Genomic DNA, 22158 nt, shown 5'->3' on the forward strand with positions numbered 1-22158 from the left:
TGCACAACTCAGAAAATAGATTTCTTAGGGAAGGTCCTGGGATGGTATAATGAAATGTTTAAAAATTATCTCGCAAGCCCAGCTCCTTCAATAGGATGGGAATATGTTAAAGTGAACACAATCCCCTAGGAAAGATGCTTGCTACAATCTTCTGCGTCAATGTCTATGTTCGAAAGGCCCCAGGCGAAGGATGGTTCAGAAGCTCCAGGGCTGGTGCAACGTTTTCAGAGAGTGCACTGCAGTATTTTGATCTGGGAATGCTTTTAATGGCCACCAAGAAGGGACGAAGACCTGTTCAGGTGTCTGAAAGATAGTGCTTCAAGGTACCAGGCCTTCAAATTAAGAAATGAAACAGATTTGTGGAGATTGCCCCTTGATCATTAGACAGATCCGTACTCATGAAGAATTTCAGAAAGAGGAAGACCAAAAATAAATCTGGAAAGCTCAGGACTAGGTAATGTAAATAAACCCTTCAGTTGTCCACAGTATAGTCAGAGTAAAGTACATCGACAGCAGTGATTTGCCTTGGGGAGGTAGACCATCTTGTATGCGGTTATAGGTCAAAGGTTAGGAGTGCAGTACTTAGCGCACCCGAACTTTGGTTTGTGAGTTCAGGCCATTACCGGTCTCATCAGTGGGGTGGAGGGTGGCATGAGGAAGGGTTAAGCATGGGAAATGAGGCCGAACTATCCAAGGTTGTAAGAAGCTGATTTAAGTAGATACAGAAGATGTAAAATAAGTGGTTTTAAGTTGTTTCCTGAGTGAGGGGAGAGTGGGCTGAGGTTCTGATGTTGGTTGTTAGAGAGTTCCAGGCTGAGGGTGCTGAAGCTGAGAAGCTTCTCTTCTGCGTGGAGGAGGTTTTGAACTTCACTACTTTGATTTTCAGATTGCTTCTGTTCTGTGTTTTTCTTTGGCTTCCAGATACGGGAAGTAGGGTGGACCAGTAGGCCGGACAGTTAATATGTATTGCATTGTAGGCGAGGCAGCAAAGTTTGAAAATGATACCTCCTTTCAATGGTAGCATATGCAGTTTGTGTAAAATTGGAGCTAAGTGGTCATATGTTTCGATGAAGTCACTAATCTGACTGCGGAGTGGAGTGGGGGCCTTTTGAGGGGCAATGTGCTAAGAAACACCAACAAAAATCACGCTGTCAAAGTGTAGTTCATAAATGACTAGAATGTAAACTGCAGTTTTCAACTAATCTGTGGGAATTAAGTCGGCAATGCTCTTCGACACAATGGGGACCATTTCTCGAACATAGCAGTTCACAGGAGCAAAGTAATGAACTGATAACGTAAGTGCTGCCTCTCTAGTACACATATTAAGACTGAAACGTAGAGCTTACAACCAAAGTATCACATATGGAGCAGTTAAAACATTTAAGTAAATTTTTCTAGATTTGATTCACCCACTTCACCCAAACGGAGATGGAGCAATGTGATATATTCACAATTTATGGGCATAGCTTCCAATTACATACTTTGCTGAGTGTATTCAGAACACAAACATGTGGTGATTATGAGCTTTCAATTTTCTGGATTTTATATTATGCTTCTTTCAATATATCCTCTACCTCCACTCGTGGACTCATCCCAAACCTCGTTCTTCTCCAATGATCTTCAAAATAACCCTTTCTAGACTCATCCCACTTCTATCCATCCAGGCTCACCCCATTCCTCATTTGACTACTAAGATCTCCAAAAAAAAACCTTTCTAACTTCTTCCCTCATTTATCCCTACTTTTCACTCATCCCAAACCCATTTTACTATGATCTACCTAATCCCTTTCTAGAGACTCTTCCCTCCTCCATCCCTCCTTTTACTAATCTCAAAGCACATATTGCAACTATGATCTCCCAAATAACATGTTTTAGACTCTTACCTATTCTATACCTCTATTACAGTATTCAATCCAACTAACAGACTCACATGTCCACCACTCAAATGAACTCATATTTCCCTATACTAATCCACCGTTAATCCTCTTGGGTTCCAAAGTAGTATGCTACTCACTGAGAAGCGCCTCAAAGCCTCGTCAGGGGTTGGGAGTGTTATATAAATACAATTACAAAGCCAAAGTCAGTGATATCATAGTAAATGTTTCTGTTCATTAACTCTACACCAGAGTCCAACACAACACCACCCACTATAATAAAGATTTATGAACTCACGCGGTGGACGTAGATTTCTCGGCAAAGGTTACAAAAGCCATTCCCAGGAGTTTACTGTGCACGGTCTCCATCTCTTTCAGGTACTCTTGCTGCAGTACGTCCTTCTTAACAGTATAGTATTCAATAGCTTCCACCTTTGGGAACAAAATACCATGGTAAACAAATGCTGAAAGGTTTTGAAACAAATTTCAACTGGCATTTCAGATAGAACAGTGTTAAACATTGCCCATTCCCCCAATCCAAGCCTCCTATATACAGGTCATTACGCTTCACACAGCATCAACTATGTGCTCTTGTAACTACCCATAACAGTGATAATATCCATCCGGCTTGGAGCATCCTCCACTGTAAACACCTGTGTGGGGAGGCGAGGATGATCTAAGCTATGTGCATGTGGGAGAAGTCTGACTAGTACTGTGTGAGGTTAGGGTCATACGTGTGCTACCCAGAAGATGTTGGGATGCACTTGATCACTAGTACCACTGCTATGGCTGCCAGGGCTGCCCCTCTGAGATATATCATCATCATCAAAAGCTTTATTCGGTTAAAAGATTTACCATAAAAGCAAAGAACAGATAAATAAACTATAGCTACATATCATAACTAATAAAAAGTCCCAAAAATACAGTGAAATCAAGCATACATTCAAATCACACCATCATTAATTCCTATACTAGTTGTATCATCATTTTTTATCACATTGGAGAATTTAACTGTTAACTCATCCCAGGCTCCAGTTATTGGGAATTTCCTAGGACCAATGGTTTCATCTCAATGTATCACCCCCCTCTCACTAGTCATAAATTGTGCAACAGCATCGCACAACTGGTTTACGGGAGGGCCTGTATCACAGCAGATACAGCGACTCATGTTCTACAGGGACTCTTGCGGTTTCAGAGGATCCAAAGATTCTGGATAAGGAAACCTCACCCACTCTTTTGTGGCATGATTCATCATAGGTAACCTTATCCCATCGTGGCTAGCAGCTACTGCCAAGAGGAGGGAGGGCTGGGCTCAACCTTCTATTGGAGCTCTTAATAAAACAGCCCTCGATAATCATAGGGTTCCACATATCTAAATTTACCTCAAATGTATACCAAATAATTGTATTCATGGTAGGCCACATGAGGTTAAACAATACCCATCAGGAGGCACTGTAAGCACAATTAATCTAGCATCCCTAGTGTGCCATATTTCAGCCTATGCTATGCCCAGTGGCGGCTCGTCCGCTAAGGCAGAGGAGCGTCTCCCCACTGCCTTGAAGCAGTAAAAGAAAGAAAAAAATTGAATGATAACAATGTTATTATCATTTTATTATGTCCTCAGCCTGCGTCTGCTTTGCGTGATGGGGCAGGGCTGCAGGGCAGGTCGAGGTATGGCATCACACTCCTAAGTGCGCAATGACTGTTTGGGCGGCTCTCTTGGGGCACTTTCCCTGTTCTTCATGCAAGCCTGGATGGAGAGCATGCCGAGGCCCCAAGTCCCTGACTGAGCATTAACCACGGCACTCAGACCAATCACAACACTGCATTGTCAAGGGAGCCTGGCTGCCTGCTTCCTGTTTCATTCCCGACACGAGGAGAGAGGCGGCGGTAAGGTACGCTTTTTACTTCTTTTTTTTAAATATCCCCTTATTCTCCAACCCCCACCCCCCACCGATCCATACCGGCATACTGGCTGCTACTGATTATGCCTCTGAGGGCTGAAGGCCTTCTTGAGGGCTAAGTGCTATCCCTATCTGATCTGTGCACATTCATCCAGTCAAAATTTAAAAGGTCAAACATAAGACCTCGAAGGTTGTTTTTCTCATAATGTAGGATTCCAGAAGAGAAACAGGTTATACAGATGGTGCATTTTATTGCACAGCAACGATCAGTACAAATACAGTAGCAGGGATCCCAAAGCGAAACACTGCAAACATGAAAACATGACTAGGAGATTGCTGCACTCTGGTATAATCTATCCTACGACTCACCCTACCTATGGGCAGGGTGCCTTCTGTAGTCACACACTTTAATAAGTGGGAAAGTCAGAAATGACTGTAAGCTGGTATTTCAAATAGTATGCCAATCTACACTATAGACAGTCCTAGCAGGTAGTTCTCAAATACAATGTTTGTGGTGTCAGCCTTGACTTCCTCTATCGGTTGGACCTCATGTGCAAAAAGAAGCCTTGTGAATATAATAATTGTGACAATCATGTCATGCAAGTCCAGATGTTTTATCTCTTGGTGATCACTTACCTAACCACCATCTCAGAACGATCCGTACTGTGGACACCTCATTGTGTTGCATTTATGCACCGACGTCTGTGGTGGATAAAGACTCACAATGCGCAATCACAATCAATCGTCTCTCATTAGTTATGCATCAAGAGATTCCCTACTTCACATGCATCTTGACTCATGCCCAAAAATCAGCTATTTGGTTCTGAATGCCTTCCATCATGCCTATTCAGATGACAAGTGTTAGAGTGTGCAGTCACAATCATTGCCCCAGCAGGCCTTTTAATGCATCGCAATAGTGTGTTCCGCCAATGTTAGGAGATCAGAAAAACTAGTTTTAGCCTTGCCTACTTTTGGGGAGGAGGGGGGCCAAGTAGCTGGGTACACAATTCTCCCTGCTGGTGTAATGACACCTTCCAACTATTTCCTCAATATATTTTCTAACAAACCTCCAGAGTAGTTCTACTTTGGGGCAATCTCCTATAGTGTGGATAAAGTCTGTTTTTTCTGCATGTCGGCGATGACTGGTTGACTGTGCTGCGTGGTACCCTTTACCAAGTGTTTTTGGGGTCAATTGGGCCCTGTGCAGTTGATTATATTGGATAAATTGAAGTCTTGAGTTTCAGGATACCTTCTGGGGGTATTCTAATACTGTCAAATTCATTTTCGTGGAACGGTCTGCCAAGATCAAGATCCTACTTGTCCTTCAACTTTCCCAGGAGAGCTCCTCCAGTACCCAAGGAAGGGCACACTGTATAGCCCGGTAATGCTCTCCTTCGACAGCTCATCGCAAAGATGGCCTGTATGTATTCAGACTCTGAAATCCCCTATAATGAATGCATACCCACAGTCAGGGCTCTATGCTTCAAGAACTGACCCGGGGGAAAGCCCGAACGCCTCCTTTAAAGATTCAAGAGCTGTTGGTGCTCCTCTTTCGAATCAGGTCCCCCAATGTGTCTAAGCTCATTAGTCCCCAGAACCTCCGCTCTCTGCTACTCCAAAGTCTCATATGTGTCACTATACTGCTCAGTTGGCCTTTGGGTGCAAAAAAGTACCCTATCCTGAGTTACCTTGCACTCTGTCTGAGATGCCTCCAGACCCAGTGGATAGAAACAAGACTTTGTCCAGATTTCTGGAATTTTGGGATATGAAACACTATGGTAACATAAGTTGTGGGGTAAAGGACACAAGTAAATGAGATATGGGTATAGGAAATATGGGTTACGGGTCATAGGGGCCACAGACAGAGGTCATAGGAGTTACTGGCAATATGGGGTCAAGGAGATACGTGGTACAGCAGAAATGGGCAATATTGGGTAGAAAATATATGGGGTATGGGAGATACAGGTTAAAAGGACTGTGTGTTACAGAAGATATGGGGTACTAGCATGATAAATTACGGACTACGTGGGTTATATGAGGCATGGGTTACAGGAGATCTGAGCTACATGAGAAACGAGGAACAGAAAATATGGGGTGCAGGAGACAGTACAGGTGATATGTCTTGTAGTGCTCTGTAAAGTAAGATGTCAGTCAGGCTCAAAGTTCACTAGGCATGGAGCACACCAGAGGAAACATACTAACAACTGTTTGAACACCTTCATATTTTATGCCTTTTTGAGGTCCTATGCAATATTAATTTCTGACTCTTTTGGACTTTTTGTATCCTTTTAAGCCTATCAAGTGATGCTTTTATATGCTCTATTCATATATTTCTACAGATACCTCTACACTTCATAGCCCAAACATGTTCAATATTTGAAAGGTGCTTTAATCTAAGGTTAACATTTTCCAAATGTCTATCCAATAAAGTTGTTTTTTCAGAGTTTATATGTCGATTTGCATGGCAATTAAGGATTTTGTGACAATTGTTTTTAGGGCCAGATGTACAAAGTGGTTGCAAATGGCTGGATTCATGGAATCAGGCCGTTTGCAATAGTTAAAATGTATTTTATTATGTACAAACCACAAATTGCAAGTTAACAAGTTATCGAATCGTAATTTGGGTATGCGATACGATACCAATTCTGCATTTGGAAAGGGGATTTTTAGGATTGCCAAATACCGAATCGCAGTTGTGGGTTTTAATGTTTTGCAATCGAATTCCGGTAGCAAAACATTAATATTTTACCACCTCCTGGAAGGCAGTAGTAAGCCCTTTGCAAACAGGAAGAGGTCCCCAAGAACGGAAGCCCAACCACTACTGGGCTGAAAAAGAACAAAAATATTGCTAATGGCTTCATTGTACAGATAGAGAACGCTTTGCCCATGCAGACCTTTAGTTTTTGGTTTTCAGCAACAACAAAAAAACTGGGTTTGTTTCTGGAGAACAAAAACTCTGCCAAGTGTTTGCAGGGAGTCTGGTGCCTACTCAGTTTATATACAGCCATTATTGCAACTGACACAACAATGGTTTTAGAGATCCCTGCCAGGCAAGTATCTCTAAAGAGGGCAGGCAGGTCTTCGGCCAGGAAGAGGAGGCTTCTGGAGACCTGGGGGGCAGGCAGGCCACCCACTAAGGCCTAGGCTGAAATGCTTTAAGTTTTGGGGATCATAAACGTGAGAACTGAGATTTAAGCATCATCCACAAGCCATCATCAAATTTCAACAGCAGTCATACCCAAACATCTGAAACAGACTGGTGAACCAGCTGAAAAATAGTGCTATTGATTTTGGGAATTCCAAGATCTGGAGCCCTAGTCAGTTCATGGAGAGTTGCACATTGTAATTATGTTAATACAAGTTATATTTCTGGAATATATATATATATATATATATATATATATATATATATATATCCTACTGGCAGTCGCCAGTAGGTAGTTATAGTTGGGACCTATTTTCCATAGGAAATCCGCAACATTCTATTTGGAATAACTTTGGCGCCGGTTGACGAATCTCTGCGAAATGTTCAAAACTAATGGCCAGTTCCGGTTCGCTCCTATCCTAAAGTCTCGGGGTGATTCGTGAAGCAGGGGCCGAGAAAAAAGTGGGGTCCCAATACGTGTTTTCCCCATGCAATTTTCCAAAGGAACCATTCATCGCAGCTACAGTCCAAACTGCTGAACGTAATTACACCAAATTTGGCAAAGAGGCAGTCCTTAGTTCAGACTCGTGCTTTTTGCTTAAATGGCGTAAATCCGCTCAGTAGTTCCTAGGAAAATTACATTTAAAAGTACATATATATCTATGGCCGAAGTGGATCCGTGCTGTCAAGTGGTTGTCAACATTCAAAACCAGGAAGTGTTGGCAGCCATTTTGTGCCTCGGTAGATGCGAGGCTGACGAAGTGTGCAAAACGTATAAAGGGGCAGGGTAGAAATACCCTGAGCCTCTAGACCTGCTTAAGAGGTCCCACAAGGACTCCCAGGGCCCCAGAATTTATTTTTATTTTTTTTAAACGGCAGGGTGCGTGGATCCTGCCGTAAAAAAAACAAAAAACCCCAGAGCTTCTTTAATAATTAGCCCCGGGGAGGGGTCAAATTAGCCCCCCCAGCCCGGGGACCGCCACTCCCAGGGTCACAAAATAAATAGTTGGGGGGCTCCAAGGCCCCCCACAGCAAAATACGTGGGTGGGGCACAATGGCCCCCTCAAGCCCCAGGGACCACCCCCTCCCCCCCCTGGGCTTTGTGTATTGTTGGAGGGGGGCTGCGTGGCCCCCCTCCTGGAGCCTTGTTGTGGCCCTGGGGACCGCCACCCCCCAGGGCCGGCTCCTGCAGTGTCCCGGGGTGCCCACCCCCGGGACACTGCAGTTTGCTATGAGAGTGCGGGAGTCTCGCAGCCCTCCCATAGCAAACTTGGTTTGGATTTTGAAAGAGAGAGCAGGGAAACCTGTTCTCTCTTTCAAAATCCAAACCAGATTCCTTTTCCACACGGGAAGCTGCAGGTTAGCAGCTCCCCGTGTGGAAAAGCAATGCCGGCTCCCGAAGAATGCGGGGAGCCGGCTGCGACCATGGGGGCATTGGGGCTCCCCCCACGGTCCCCAACGTTTTATATAAGCCCCGGGTGATGGAGTCCCCAGGGATAATAGTAATTAATGATCGGGCTATTTTTTTTTTTACTGTAAAATTAGGAGTCGTGCACCCAGCGCGGCGCTCAGTGCAACCCCCTGGTGTTTATGCGTTGGATGCACGACTCCTAACGTGTAGGGTGCGTGACTCCAGCGCGTTTGGTGCATGACTACAAGCAAAAATATATATATATATATTTTTTTTCAGATATACATCAAGCTTATGTGTTTAGATCTTGGGTGACTATAAAAAGAGCTCTTGTGTTTATTGAGAGATTTTGGTACCTACAAGTAAGTACCTATGCAGAGTCTAAAGTTGATGAGGAAGACTCTGTAACCCTTATCTGTAAAATGTACACCATCTCTCCTATAGATGCCATCCATATTGAAACGCAGATTGTATTGGTAAATGGACCCCATCTTATACTCTCGGAGAAAAGCAGAAACAGATTTATTGGCATGTTTCCTAGCTTTCTCAATCTGAGGACAAAATTGATTGGACCAGTTCCATTTCTGCCTTTGGCATATGTTAGAATAGATAAAGGCAGTTTGAGGGAAAGGTGACATAAATTCTGTAAAGGTGTCCTTCATAATTATTTCCAGACCTACCCCAGTCAAAGTGCCTAGGTCATTGCCTGCACAGTTATGTGGTCAGGGTGTTGGAGATGCAAAAAGGTTTTAGCCAGTGGCATCAATTGGTGCCACTTTAACCCTCTCTGGCCAATCCATTTAATGTCTACAATCGTAAGTTCATCCAGTGTCTCTCCTTGTAGTAGTCTAATCATTCAGTCAGTATCCATGTACTTATGCAGCAAGCCAGTCCTTAGGATATGGACTGCTTTAAATTTCTATGCACTATGCATGTAGTGGTCTAACCACCTTTTCACTTGTGTTTCAGGCCTACAATTCTCCAGTCAGTATCCATGCAGTTCAGCAAAAATCATGTAACTGCTCTTGCAATCCCTTGTGACTGTTTCATTACCATGTACTAATCCATTCACTAAAGTAAAAGTCAACCAATTATAAATTCACCCAGTGTATCTCCTGGTAGTAATCTAATCATTCAGTCAGTGTCTATGTACTCATGCAGCGAGGCAGGCCTTGGGACATGGACTGCTTTAAACTCCTATGCACTATGCATGTAGTGGTCTAACCACCTTTTCACTTGTGTTTGACGCGTACAATTCCCCAGTCAGTATCCATACACTCCAGCAAACACCCTGTCACTGCTCTTGCAATCCCATAGTGACCCTTTCAGTACCATGTACTAATCCATTCACTAAAGTAAAACTCAACCAAATGTGAATTCACCCAGTGTTTCTCCTTGTACTATTCTAATCATTCAGTCAGTATCTATGTACTCATGCAGCGAGCCAGGCCTTAGGACATGGACTGTTTTAAACTCCTATGCAATGTGCATGTAATGGTCTAACCACCTACACATTTGTGTTTCAGGCATACAATTCCCCAGTCAGTGGTCATACACTCCAGAAAACACCATGTGACTGCTCTTGCAATCCCATAGTGACTCGTTCAGTACCATGTACTAATCCATTCACTAAAGTAAAACTCAATCAATTATAAATTCACCAGGTGTTTCTCCTTGTACTATTCTAATCATTCAGTCAGTATCTATGTACTCATGCACGAGCCTGGCCTTATGACATGGAGTGCTTTAAACTCCTATGTACTATGCATGTAGTGGTCTAACCACCTTTACACTTGTGTTTCAGGCCTACAATTCCCCAGTTGGTATCCATACACTCCAGCAAACACCCTGTTACTGCTCTTGCATTCCCATAGTGACCCTTTCAGCTACATATAGTATGTATTGAAATACACAATGGCCTGAGTTTGCACACAGGTGAAGAAAGGGGAGATGGACCGAGTAGATATGTGTGGAAAGATGGTCTGTGGGAGTTTTAAGTGACCATGAATACTGAGTGTCACTTGGGGCCAACTAACCCACCAGTTATGTGTAGAAAGTGCCAGAGAGTTGCATTGCAGAGAGGTATAAAATAGGACAGGGCTTCAGAGCACCTCTCTGCAACACACCTATATGGTATTTAATAGAGAGACATGGTGGGCTACTAGGGCAGAGGTACTTTCAGGATTAAAAGAGACAAAACTCCTTAACTTAAAACATGTCACAGTGTGTTTGCACATGTCACATCAGGCCCCATCCCTTCCCTTCACTAATCTATAAACGTGTCCTATCAGTTTGCCAAAACGTAAGTACTTATAAATGTATCTTTTCTGTTTCCAGTACTGAAATTACTGTACTTATTACTCATATACTTAAGGATTGGTCTAGCCATTAACCCTAGTACAAATTAATTTCTTGAAGGGGCGTTCTATTTGTGTTGCTGTTTACACAGAACACTCATAGAACACACATCTCCAGATTTATCAGAAATCATTAATCTGGACATGTGTGTGAATGCTGCACCTTTCTCCAATTGGTGTAGCAAGGCTCAACAAGGAGAATTGTTTTCAGTTCTCCTCATTTTTTCTCTTTCAATATATGCTGCATTGCACAGCATACATTGAAGGAGAAAAATGCCTTCATCAAATGTTTTTGTGCAGGAAGGTGTGTCTTCCTGCACAAAAACAAACTCCACACAACATAGATATCCTTGCAACATGGTGCAAGGGTACCTGTGTCACCACATGGCTGCAGTTTAAGCAGCAGTGCAGAGGGAAGCACAAACTTGCAACATATTTATGTACATATGTTGCATGCCTGTGCTTCGGAAGTACCACAGCACGATGCAGCTAAAGAGCTTACAGTGTCATGCTGCAGCACTTCCTTATAGTTCTGCACTTATACATTCACCATACACCACAAATGCATTCTTTCATTCAATTATCCACTACGCATACATTCAACTAAACTTTCACACAGTATCATACAAATATAGCTCTTTTTTGAACCAGAGAAGTTAGTTCTGAAAATAACTTTTTTTTTAAATATTTGTTTTGTGTTTTTCTGAAGGATATTTTGATTTTTTTGTATTTTTTTTAAAGAAAAAAAGAGAACTGGAGCAACAAAACAATGAACTTCTGGGGGTAAAACAAAAAAAAAATAGCACCGATGATTTTCCAAAGCCCGGCAATCTAAGTACACAGACTGTTCTCCATAACACAGCAGCCTATTACACTTAATGCAGTGTATTTTTGCATTGGCCAATTGTGGACGTATGTCCAGATTTTGACTGGTTGAAGATGTCCCCGAAGTGCTTGCTGCTGCTGTTGGTGGTGGTGGATTTTCTCTCAGTCTTCGGCACTCCTCACGTGATAGATTGGCGGGATGTACATTTTTTAAATGTTTAAGCATGCTTGCAGTCCCGCAAGAATACTTTTTATTCGGATCTCCACGTGAGAGTACGACTTTGCATATTTTACAAGTGACCTTGGTTGCGTTCACTTTTTTAGTCCTGCAGGGAATGTAAAAAATTTCCATACGATGGAACTGTATCTCTCAGGACGTGCAGGCTCCAGTACAAATTCCTCATTGTTGGATTGTTCAGAATCAGATGATTCTTGTTATCCAGTAGCCATTGTTAATAATAAAAATCAGGTCTCTAAACAGCAAAAAATGAGGTTCTTCCTAGTAGAGTTGTTGCTCCAAAGAAGGTCTAAGAAGAATGATTGAAATGGGTGGGGTCCTTCAATAGTTAGAATAGGAAGTGTTATGAACCAATCAAATCTCTTTTTTTCCGGTCACATGGGATCCGCGTAGGGTGCACACACGCAGCTCGCACCCAGCACGACTTCGCGAAATTGCATTTAAAAGTAATATAACTTTATTAAAACTAAAAATATTATTTTTATGATTAGCTCAGATGTCTTGCCTTAATATTTATATTAAATACATATACATATATATATATATATATATATATATATATCTTTTTAGACATTAAAAAATGTAACGGGATTCGCGCACCCACTGCATCGAACACGTATATGACGTCAAGTGGAAAAACGCGAGCGTCGTGTAGCGTACATGTCGCGTATGCGCTTGAAGTCACGTACGGGCCGCATAGCGATCGCGCAGGGAACTACGCACCCATCGCACCCGCTACGCGGATCCTACACAGTAATCCTAAAATGGTGGCTATGTTCCATGCAGTAATCGAGGAAGGTGCGCTTTGGGTGCGTGACTCCCCAAAAAAATTTGAAAAAAAAAACCCAACAATTAAGAAAATATTATACATATATTTTACAAAATATAAAATAAAAAAATATAAAATTTCAATATTTTAAAAAAACTTTTTTTTCAATTTATGTCAAAAATATGTAGTTCTTTTTTAAAAAAAATATCTAAAAATAAATAGATAAAAAAATGTAGTAAATCAGTATAAAAAAATATATAACAATTCATACATATAAAAATTTTCATTGAAAAAACCTTTGAAATTCACTGAAAAAACCATAGGTTTCAAACATGTTATAGTTAGGAATTAGCATTTAAAACCTTAGAAATGCACTGAAAAAAGATAGGTTTTAGGGGTGTTATAGTTAGCTAGACATTTCACTCGTACAAAACCATTGAAATTCCTCTGTTATAGTTAGTTGTATTCACTATAACTCGCGTGCCCGCAATCCACTGCTGATGAGGTCACATATTACATCATTCATGACCTGGTCAGTGACATCACTGATTACATCACTGATGACATCTCAAATGACATAACTGATGACATCATCCAGTGAATGTGGTTTGTTTCCATATTTAAATAAGTATTATATATATAGCAATCTGCATTGAAGCCTGAGTGGATGTCTAAGTGTCTGGATGGAGGATTTAGTAGCACTGTGATTGACTGTCTAAGTGACTAATTTAAAGTGTTTCACTAAATGTATGGGAAGTCAGATTCCCGACATCGGCAGATGCCGGGAAAATAGAAGGATTTCCAGGGGTGCAGCTTCCAAATGAATTCCTACTTGGGGCTCGCCGCAGTCTCTCCCATCTCAAGGACCCTCTCAATCACCATTTTTTCTATGTGTCCCAAGGACATGGGGCTGCCTTGCAGGATGGAAGATAGCTGCAGAAGAACTGCTGGGCCTTCCAAATGGATTTCTGCAGACAAACTGTAGCAGTGCCCGTCACAGGTATTTTGTTAACATGTTCACCTTCAAAAGGCTTAAATCTTGTTGGACCATAAAAATCAGATGCCAATTGCACACCCACAAATTTTCCAAAGCGCTGGCTGCAAAAAAAAGGGGGCGTGTAATTTGTAGCAGAGTATGTTTTTCACAACGAGGAATGGGGATGATCTCACAATATTTGCACATGAATGTACCCATTACTGGGTGGGCAAAATGCAGTTTTCTTCCGGTTTTTCCTATTCCAAATGGTAGGTGCAAACTCCTTTTCTGGATAAAATTTGTGCCTGAATTGTAATCCCCATTTGAGCACAAATGAGAAAGTGCACCCATAAAGTGTGTTAAACCACAATCGTAATCAAGATCCATGTATACATTTATTTTTACCTCTCTAGCTAGGACGATGTGAACGTTATGTACTCAGATATGTAATAGTAAGGATGTGGCGATAATATCCTAGCATTCAGTGCATGGAAACCCTTTGTGATCTCTCATTACCAATAAAAACTAAAAACTATGGGACTGCAGCAAACTCAAGCCCCTGAAAATGCATCCTTTTAGGAGGCTATTTGTGGCCCCATAAAAGATATGTACTTTGGAATTACAATCCAAAAGCAAGAATGAATTTTTTTGGGGAGAGGTTCTCCCCTCCAATGCTTCCTCTCTCCCACCTACTTGTGTCTGACGCGCTACTATCTTTGACCTTGAATAATGGCAATCCTTTCCGAGGTGCTTAAGTCACTCTGGAGAACAGATATGCAGTAGAAGGGTAGGTAGCATTAGCAAAGGGAGTGGTTCCACTTTTCAGTGGTCAACCTACCAAACAATTTTCCTGCTTGGGCATGACAGTACCCACATCCCTTTACACAATTTAGACTTGAAGCTGGTCATGACCAGAGAGTTTGACTATTTCAGTTCTTGGTTTTGTATTGGCATTTTGGCACTTTTAATTGCACATTTGATAAGGGAAACAAAGTACAAGAATGGACAGTGTGAACAATTACTATTGGAACAACAGACATTTGACATCTTGAAAGCTTTGACTGATCTATACTGTTTTGCTTAATTGGTTCTTTTTCTATTGTTCTATATGTAATTCTATTTCAGTTTCTAATCTACAAGAAACAGAAACATAATTGTTCCCTCTCCAGCAGTCATTTGCTTTAATTTTTCCTGAATGGGCCAGGACAACTGTACAATATTGTAATCCTGTTTTTCTTTGTTGTCAGCCTACGTAGCTGGACTGAAATGTTAATTCTGCTTATTGAGGCTGGAATGACCTTTTACATGCGAATTGCAAGCTGCAGTGTTGTTTATATTCCACATCAGTATAGTTTTACTGGTTTCTACTTACCTTTTGGCAACAATCATCTACCCATCTGTCATAAGCATAAGCAGTGTGTGCTGCATTGCAATATCAAATCTGCACATTGCCACCGTCATCCGGACTGTGGTGGACCATTTCTTACCAAAGTTTGAAGGGGAGAATACACTTTTGCATGAGTTTTTCATTTTATACAAAGGGGGGCTTCTCTTCAGGCATACCTAGAAAGAAAACTTGGTTTGGCATCAAGATTTATATGTTGTGCAAGAGTTTCACTGGTTACACATACAGATTAAAGAGTGTATACTGGAAGAGACTCCAGCATATATCTTGGTGGTTGCATTTTCCTATTAGCAACTAGAGAGAAGACTTTGTGAGATCTTTCATACTCTCTCCTTCGTAAAGTTATAAACTTCATGTAGACAATTTTTATACAGCAAATTAGTCGTTTAACCAACTGCAAAACATTGCCCGTATTGTGTGTGGGACAATTTGAAGCAACAGAAATGATTCCTTTAGAAGCTGCTTTGTAAAAAAAGGTTCAGAAAAGGCAGTGCAGTTATTTACATTGCAATGAACTGCTGGCTATAAAACTGTGTGACAAACCGGAAGTACATTCATGGTGAGAGCACTTCTCGTGTCATCTTTTGGAAGCAGATGGAGGAAGCGCATTCGCCCAACTGTATACTTGATTACACCATGTACATGAGTGGAGTAAATAGAGCTAACAAGTTGTTTCAACCATATGATGCAGCAATTAGAACCCTCATTTAGTACAAGAAGTTGGCTGTTCACCTGTTCCATTTGGCAACATACCATGCATAAGCTGTTGATTGTCATACCACTGGAAGTTGAATGTCCTCACTCGACTATAGACAGGCCACTATCAATCTCAATGCTTGTTGAAGCATGAGCCTAAATTTCATCTTTTGAGGAGGATGTGGCAAAACTCAACAGTCAATATTTCTGTTGTATTGCTAAATGCTCCTTCTACAGTGAAACACAAACCTATTTGAGTACTAAGGGCCAGATTTAGAGTTTGATGGACATGGAAGCCTTCACAAACGTAAAGTTATCCTATCCTTTTTATTGCAAGTGTGTTGTATCCTAATGCACTTGTAATAAGGCGGCCAGGATATCATTCAAGTTTGTGACAGAGAACCCATCTGCCAAACTCCAAATTAGAACCTTAATCTCGAACAGTGGCCTTCAACATTTAGCCTGAAGTATACTAAAAAGTGATGGGTGGAATGCTTGAAATGATCTCAGCCACAGGTAATCACTTGGGGCCGTATCCCACGCCATTGTTATTTTGCGCACCATGCCATCTTCAGTTTGGACCCAGCCATATACAAATCAGTCTTGGCCCTATTGCAATGGGAACAGCCAGGCTGAACTGCCAGGCCCTCCTTGAACAGGAACAGGACCGTTTCACCCTACAAAGGAATCAGCCACTAGGTATAGCTCGGCTCCAGTGACACGGTATGCAAGGGACTCACACTGGGCATGTCCAACCCACTTAGGGTTGTTGTTGCAATTCAAATTTTAGCCGTCATGAAATCCTGGTGGCTTGACAACTATATCTCCTGTGGTGAAGGCCTTGCTCCTCCTGTATAAAAATACAAATAAGTTAAACAAGATAGGATAGCTGGTGGCTCTATATTCATTTTTCATGAAGACGCTTAATCAAATAATAGCCCACAGCTCAAAGGTGTCAATCTGCTTATGTTTTCGCTACAATTAAGTACGTTGACTACTGTAGGTTTCATTCTTCTGTATGGAAGGCGAAAGATGTAATCAATTACACAGCCAGCGAACTGAGTTGGCCTGATTAGGCCCTGCTTCAGGTCAAAGGCTTCCATAGTCTGGGTCAACATGTTGCATTGGCGTAACAGCAAATCATCAGCCCATACATTAAGTTCTCCCAAAATTATTAGGCCATCAAAATGGGCAGAACAGTTCAACATAAATCCTCTAACCTTTAAAAAAAGGTCTCTAACATTTCTATAATGTAGAGATAGCACTATAGCAAGTAAAAAGAACAAACAAAACCTGTGACTGTTAAAGACCACACTGACAGCTATACTGACTTCATACAGTCACAGTTTCCATCTTTTCCTGGCAACTCTGATAGGCTCACTGACAAACATAGGTTACTATTTTAATTGTGAGAAGTGTGGGAATGCAGGTTGTCAATAGATTTGCTGCTGGCTACAAATTCAGAGTTTTATGTCACATACATTTTAGGAAACACACACACTTGCATTTGCTGGCAATCTGGGTAAAAAGTCTCTATGTTTCAGGAATAACCCAGGATAATAGGATTTGTTGGGTGTCGGCTAGGAGGCTAGTCTAGGAGCCAACTAATGAGGCCATCACCCAATAGAGGAAATTGTTTTAAAGACTCCTTCCCTGTCCACAGACCCTGTGTTTAAGCCTGGAGAAGAGAATGATGAGAAGAAAATAAGAGGAGAACTGTCCTCAGAGCAATTTTCACCACTGTCTTTAAGACTTATTCCAAGGCCGCTTAAGAGACTCTCCTTATTTGGCTCCTGTGAACAGTAGAATCAAAGGTCTGATGTTGAAGACTAAAGCTTGCAGTGGAGACAGACCCCTCAACATGGACATGCCTGAATGCTCAAAGGTCCTGGGACAGAAGATAGTTGCTGCGCAATGGAGAGAGTCCCAATTTAATGGTAATCTGCTGGCAGGACTTTGAGACATTTGGTCTAGCTTGTGGCAAACCACAAACATCTGTTTCGGGATTGTCAGTTCAGTTCAATGAATCTTTATTCAGCAATAAAATGACATAAAAGATACATGAAAGCCACATAAAATCCATACAAAATGAAGCAACTATCCAATAAAAACATTGAGTTATAAAATAAATAAGATAAAAAGCAACCTAAACGAAACAACGTTATCATATAGTCTAAACCTTTCTCACATGTTGATAGTCATGTCATCACATCCTTAATTCCAACACATTGCTGAATTTACCTGCGTACAGGAATATATATTAAATTTGTAGCAAGTTCTTGTAAAAATCAGAAAGTAGGTCTATAAACCCGAAATTTGCCAACATGCAACAGAGAAAGTAGGAACAGACTTACAGGTTCCTTATAGAAATGGCAAAATAAATAAGGTTCTTGGTGCTTTGTGCACAGGGGCAAGGAGGTAACCGCTTGTGCCACAGCCCCTACTCCGGGAAGGTCAACAGAACATGCCCTATGCTGAAGCTAAACGTAGTAAGAAGGAATCCGTGATCATTTAGTACAGTATCAATATATGGCTCAATTATACTGGCGGGCGAGATTGTTGTGCAAGTACACACCATAGATTTTGTTAAGTTTTTCAGCAGGTCTTTGGAACAAAGGTTCCCTTGATTGCGTTTAAGAAAAATGTCAGGATTCCAAATCAATTCAAAACCTTCTTTGAGATATTTAAACCAAAGGATACGATAGGCTTGCTGCAGAGCTAGACAGTCCTGTATGATCTTGCAGTTAAGTTTGGTTTCTTCTGTAGAACATAGTTAGCGCCAAAGGGGAAGTGGCCATAACTTTAAAAAGTCCTCCAAGTAGATCATCCCTAAATGAGTGTCACAAATTAAATTCAAGGTGCTTCTAGGGACAGTGAGAAGCCTAGATAATAAGTAATTCTCAATTTGTTGTAAACAAAAAGTCAAAAACTCTGCCTCATAAATTGCAATGAAAATACATTTACTTTTGTAAATGGTCATCATCTCTTTTAGGTGTTTTGCCCCAGCTTACTGGAGAACCTAATGACGGCTTCAATTGCCAGTTCCAACTGTGGACCTCTTGTGTTACAGAAGTGGCCACATCTTAGAGAGAAATCGAAGGGTACTCCTAAATATTAAAACGTTTTAGCCTGCAATATCGGAGTTTCACATCCAAAGTGTGTATAGGTTATCACTGCTCTCAGGCTGCAGACCATTACATAGGATTTAGCAAGATTTATCAGGAAGTCTACTGTAGTGTTTTACTCCCTCTTTGGAATGTTTCTGACTGTTTCTATGTTACCTGGCTTGGAATGTAGAATGGCATTTCCTAAAGATTGTGAGCAGCTGTCAGCTGGCAGCTACAGGGCTTGGATGCTGGTCGTTATTTTCCTACTCAATAAAACTGTACAACGCTTTACCTCAGTTCTGCTGTGCCGTCTTCATTACATTTGGCGACGAGGATGGGATTGTCTCTAAGGATGAATGAAGAGGAACTTTAATGAGAGATGAAGTTTTAAAAAAGGTGATGAAAATGGTTTTGGAGGGTTGATGTGATAAAAGATTGTGACCAAGAATTGAAGGGTTACTGGCAGGTCAAAGATGAACTTACGGTTATGGACGGGATTCTCTTGAGGGGCAGCAGGCTAAATCCCTCCCATGAGTTATGGGAAAGGTTGTTGAAATGTGCGCATGCCAGTCACATGGGAATTGTCAAAACGAAGGACAGATTGAGAGAGGCATACAGGTGGCCAGGCATGGATGTCTGGATTGAAAGGGAAGTTAGAGGTTGCCCAGAATGTGTGTGCTGTGACAAAATCTTAGAATGTAGAACACAACCTATGGTATTGAGAGAGAAATCAGACAGTACCTTGTCAGATGTGGCCATTGACATTTTGGGTCCAGTTAAAATAAAGTCTAGTGACTGTTATGCTCTCGTTTGTATAGATATGTATTCTCGCTGGCCAGAGATTAAAGTGGTGAACTCTATTGAATCGTCGGTGGTAATTGAGTTTTTTGTGTCGTCTTCATTACACCTACCGCCTCCGTTCATTGAGCAAAAGAACTGTTAATTGGAGCCCATTTGAGGTGCGGGCCATTAACACAACATCTTACGCATAGAGGAGTACAGGCAGTGGATGCAACCCTAACTGGGGCATGTCCCCATTCCACCCCTTTAGAAATCTTCCAGTTTGTTGATATACAAAGTGAAGAAAAAAGGGGCGAGGACACAACACGGACTAATTATTCTGTGCATTCATCCTCAGCATCGTAATGTATGGAGGCCATAGTATCTGTGTGTAACTGTATCATAAAATTAACAATGTTAGAATCAGCGCTCAGAGACATCCTTTTACCCCAGAGTTTCATTTGATTAACACAATCAAATGCACTTAACAGATTCATAAAAGCCAATAGCACAATCAAATGCACTTAACAGATTCATAAAAGCCAATAACACAATCAAATGCACTTAACAGATTCATAAAAGCCAAGTGCAAAGCTCCGTTATTAACAATCTAGTTTTCAACATCTGCAAGTACACATTAAGGAGCTGTTCAATTGTGCCTAAACCCTTATTGCACATCTCACAAAATAGTTTATTTGTGGACCCTTTTGCATCTGCACCAATGTCTATTAAACAGCATGGATGCAGATGCAGAGATATTACCTATTTTGAATTATGCCACGCCCCTATGCAAATAAAGAACACCCACTCCTGATGCTACATGTGCACCAGCATTATTAGTATTACAGAAGGGGATGAACAAGCGCCTGCGGACCCTTCTTTAATACCAAGTGCCTCAGGGGCACAAAAACGGGCGGACATGCCCATTGCGCCCCCGGGGCGCTATCTGTAATACAACCCCTGGTGTACAAAAAGTGCAATAGGCATCCATGAGAAAAGACTCAAGTTTCTGGAGACAAAAGCAGTAAAAAGTGACTTAATAAAGGTTAGCCAATCAGAGTTGGCCAGCTTAGGACCAATGCTTGCAACATTCCATGAGACACAGCGAAAGTGATTTTTAGATTTAGCCATAGCATAGTTATAGTTAATAATAACTTCTCCCTGGGAGAAGATAATGGGATAATTAGAGAGAATTTTCAAAGGGCTTAAAAGGAAAGTCCCCATATATCGGGCCTACATTTACCTTTTCTGGTTGTCAATTATCTTCTTCTAAGGATTCTAAAGGAGAAAACATTTTTCAGAAGAACAATTGAAACTGGTGGACCTGCCACTGCAGTAATGTTCAAATTATGACAATTTCCCACTTGTCCTCTGTACAATCCTCTGTAAAAGTACCCCAAGTGAAAGTACCCTAATCTGTCTCGAGTTTGGTTGTGGGGTATAGAGACAGAGTAGGAGTGTTGCAACAACATGGGGATCTCTAAATTTAACCACCAATTTTTTCTAGTCTCTGTAATGCAGGCACACACTCAAACTACTCTCCTTGCCATGATGTTGTCCTTGTATCCACACAAACCCTGGCCAGCATGATGGAGAAACAAACAATAGATTTTCCTCTTAAGGACTGGCCAATCCTCCCTCTAGTTTGATCTAAGAACTGGGACATCGTACTATATGGATACATAAAGGGTGGTTGGAGGGGGTAACCACACCACAGGGTAGTTCCAGTAGTGGCCGGTGGTGGGAGTGCTGCGGGCGGTGGGGCGGACTGGGGCTGCAGCAGGGTGGGGGGTAGTAAACTATGGAATACGGCCCAATGGAGGTAATTAAATAAATAAATAAAACGAATTTCGTTGCACACGCTGCATTGCATTTGGCAATGCAGAGCGCGCAATGAAATTTGTTTTATTTATTTGCTTACTTACCTCTGTTTGGCCGTATGCCGTAGTTTACTAGCCCCCACCCTGCTCCTTCCCGGCCCGCCCCACCAAGCCTTGCAGCATTCCCACCACCGGCCACTACTGGGTAGTTCAATATAACATCCGGCCATGACTTACAGAAACGAGGGATTAAAGACGGACAGCTGGGTTGAGCCACCATCATGTCACCAGTTGACTCCACAACAACAATACTAGTGGGCTCAGCATTTGACTGCTGTGCGTCCATTTCTTCCGTCCCCATTGACATGACTGGCAGTGGACTCTTAAGGTTCAACAGAGTCCATAGTATGAGACTAAACTCCCCATCCCCTCCAACCCTGCTAGCCTGGATTGAAGGCCAGCTTCGTAAAATCCCTGTAGCCTCTAGAACCCTTTAGCCCAGTAACAAGGCCTGTAAGATTACCAATAGCAGATTGAATATTTTTGAGTCTTTCAAATACCAAATTGAAGGAACTTTAAATAAGGGATTCCAGCAGTGTGGCACTGTTTGGGGGTGACTGAACGAATCTTTGATCAAATTACAATCATCCCCCCATTGGTCGATCTGTTCTTACCTTGTTTAGCAGGCCTAATAGAGGCGACGCATGATTTAAATTTGCACTGGTCTTGCATGTCATTGTTTCTTTTCTTTATGCGGAGGGGAAATAGCTTCAATTTGCAGAGATCCAGCACAGACGCTCAGGTTTAACCTACGCACTGTCCAGTTCCTCCGTTATTATTTCCACACTGAG

General features: G+C 41.7%; 1 protein-coding gene across 1 annotated transcript in view; it reads right to left on the minus strand.

Moving 5' to 3' along the window:
- TMEM63A (transmembrane protein 63A) overlaps positions 1-22158 on the minus strand; it is a 399225-nt gene that overhangs the window by 82964 nt on the left and 294103 nt on the right. The window contains exon 12 of the mRNA XM_078647542.1: positions 2173-2306. Coding sequence (XP_078503668.1) covers positions 2173-2306 — 134 coding nt within the window. The remainder of the gene's footprint in view (positions 1-2172; positions 2307-22158) is intronic.

This window comes from Lissotriton helveticus, chromosome 6, assembly GCF_964261635.1.
Source record: "Lissotriton helveticus chromosome 6, aLisHel1.1, whole genome shotgun sequence".
NCBI classification, from domain to species: domain Eukaryota; kingdom Metazoa; phylum Chordata; class Amphibia; order Caudata; family Salamandridae; genus Lissotriton; species Lissotriton helveticus.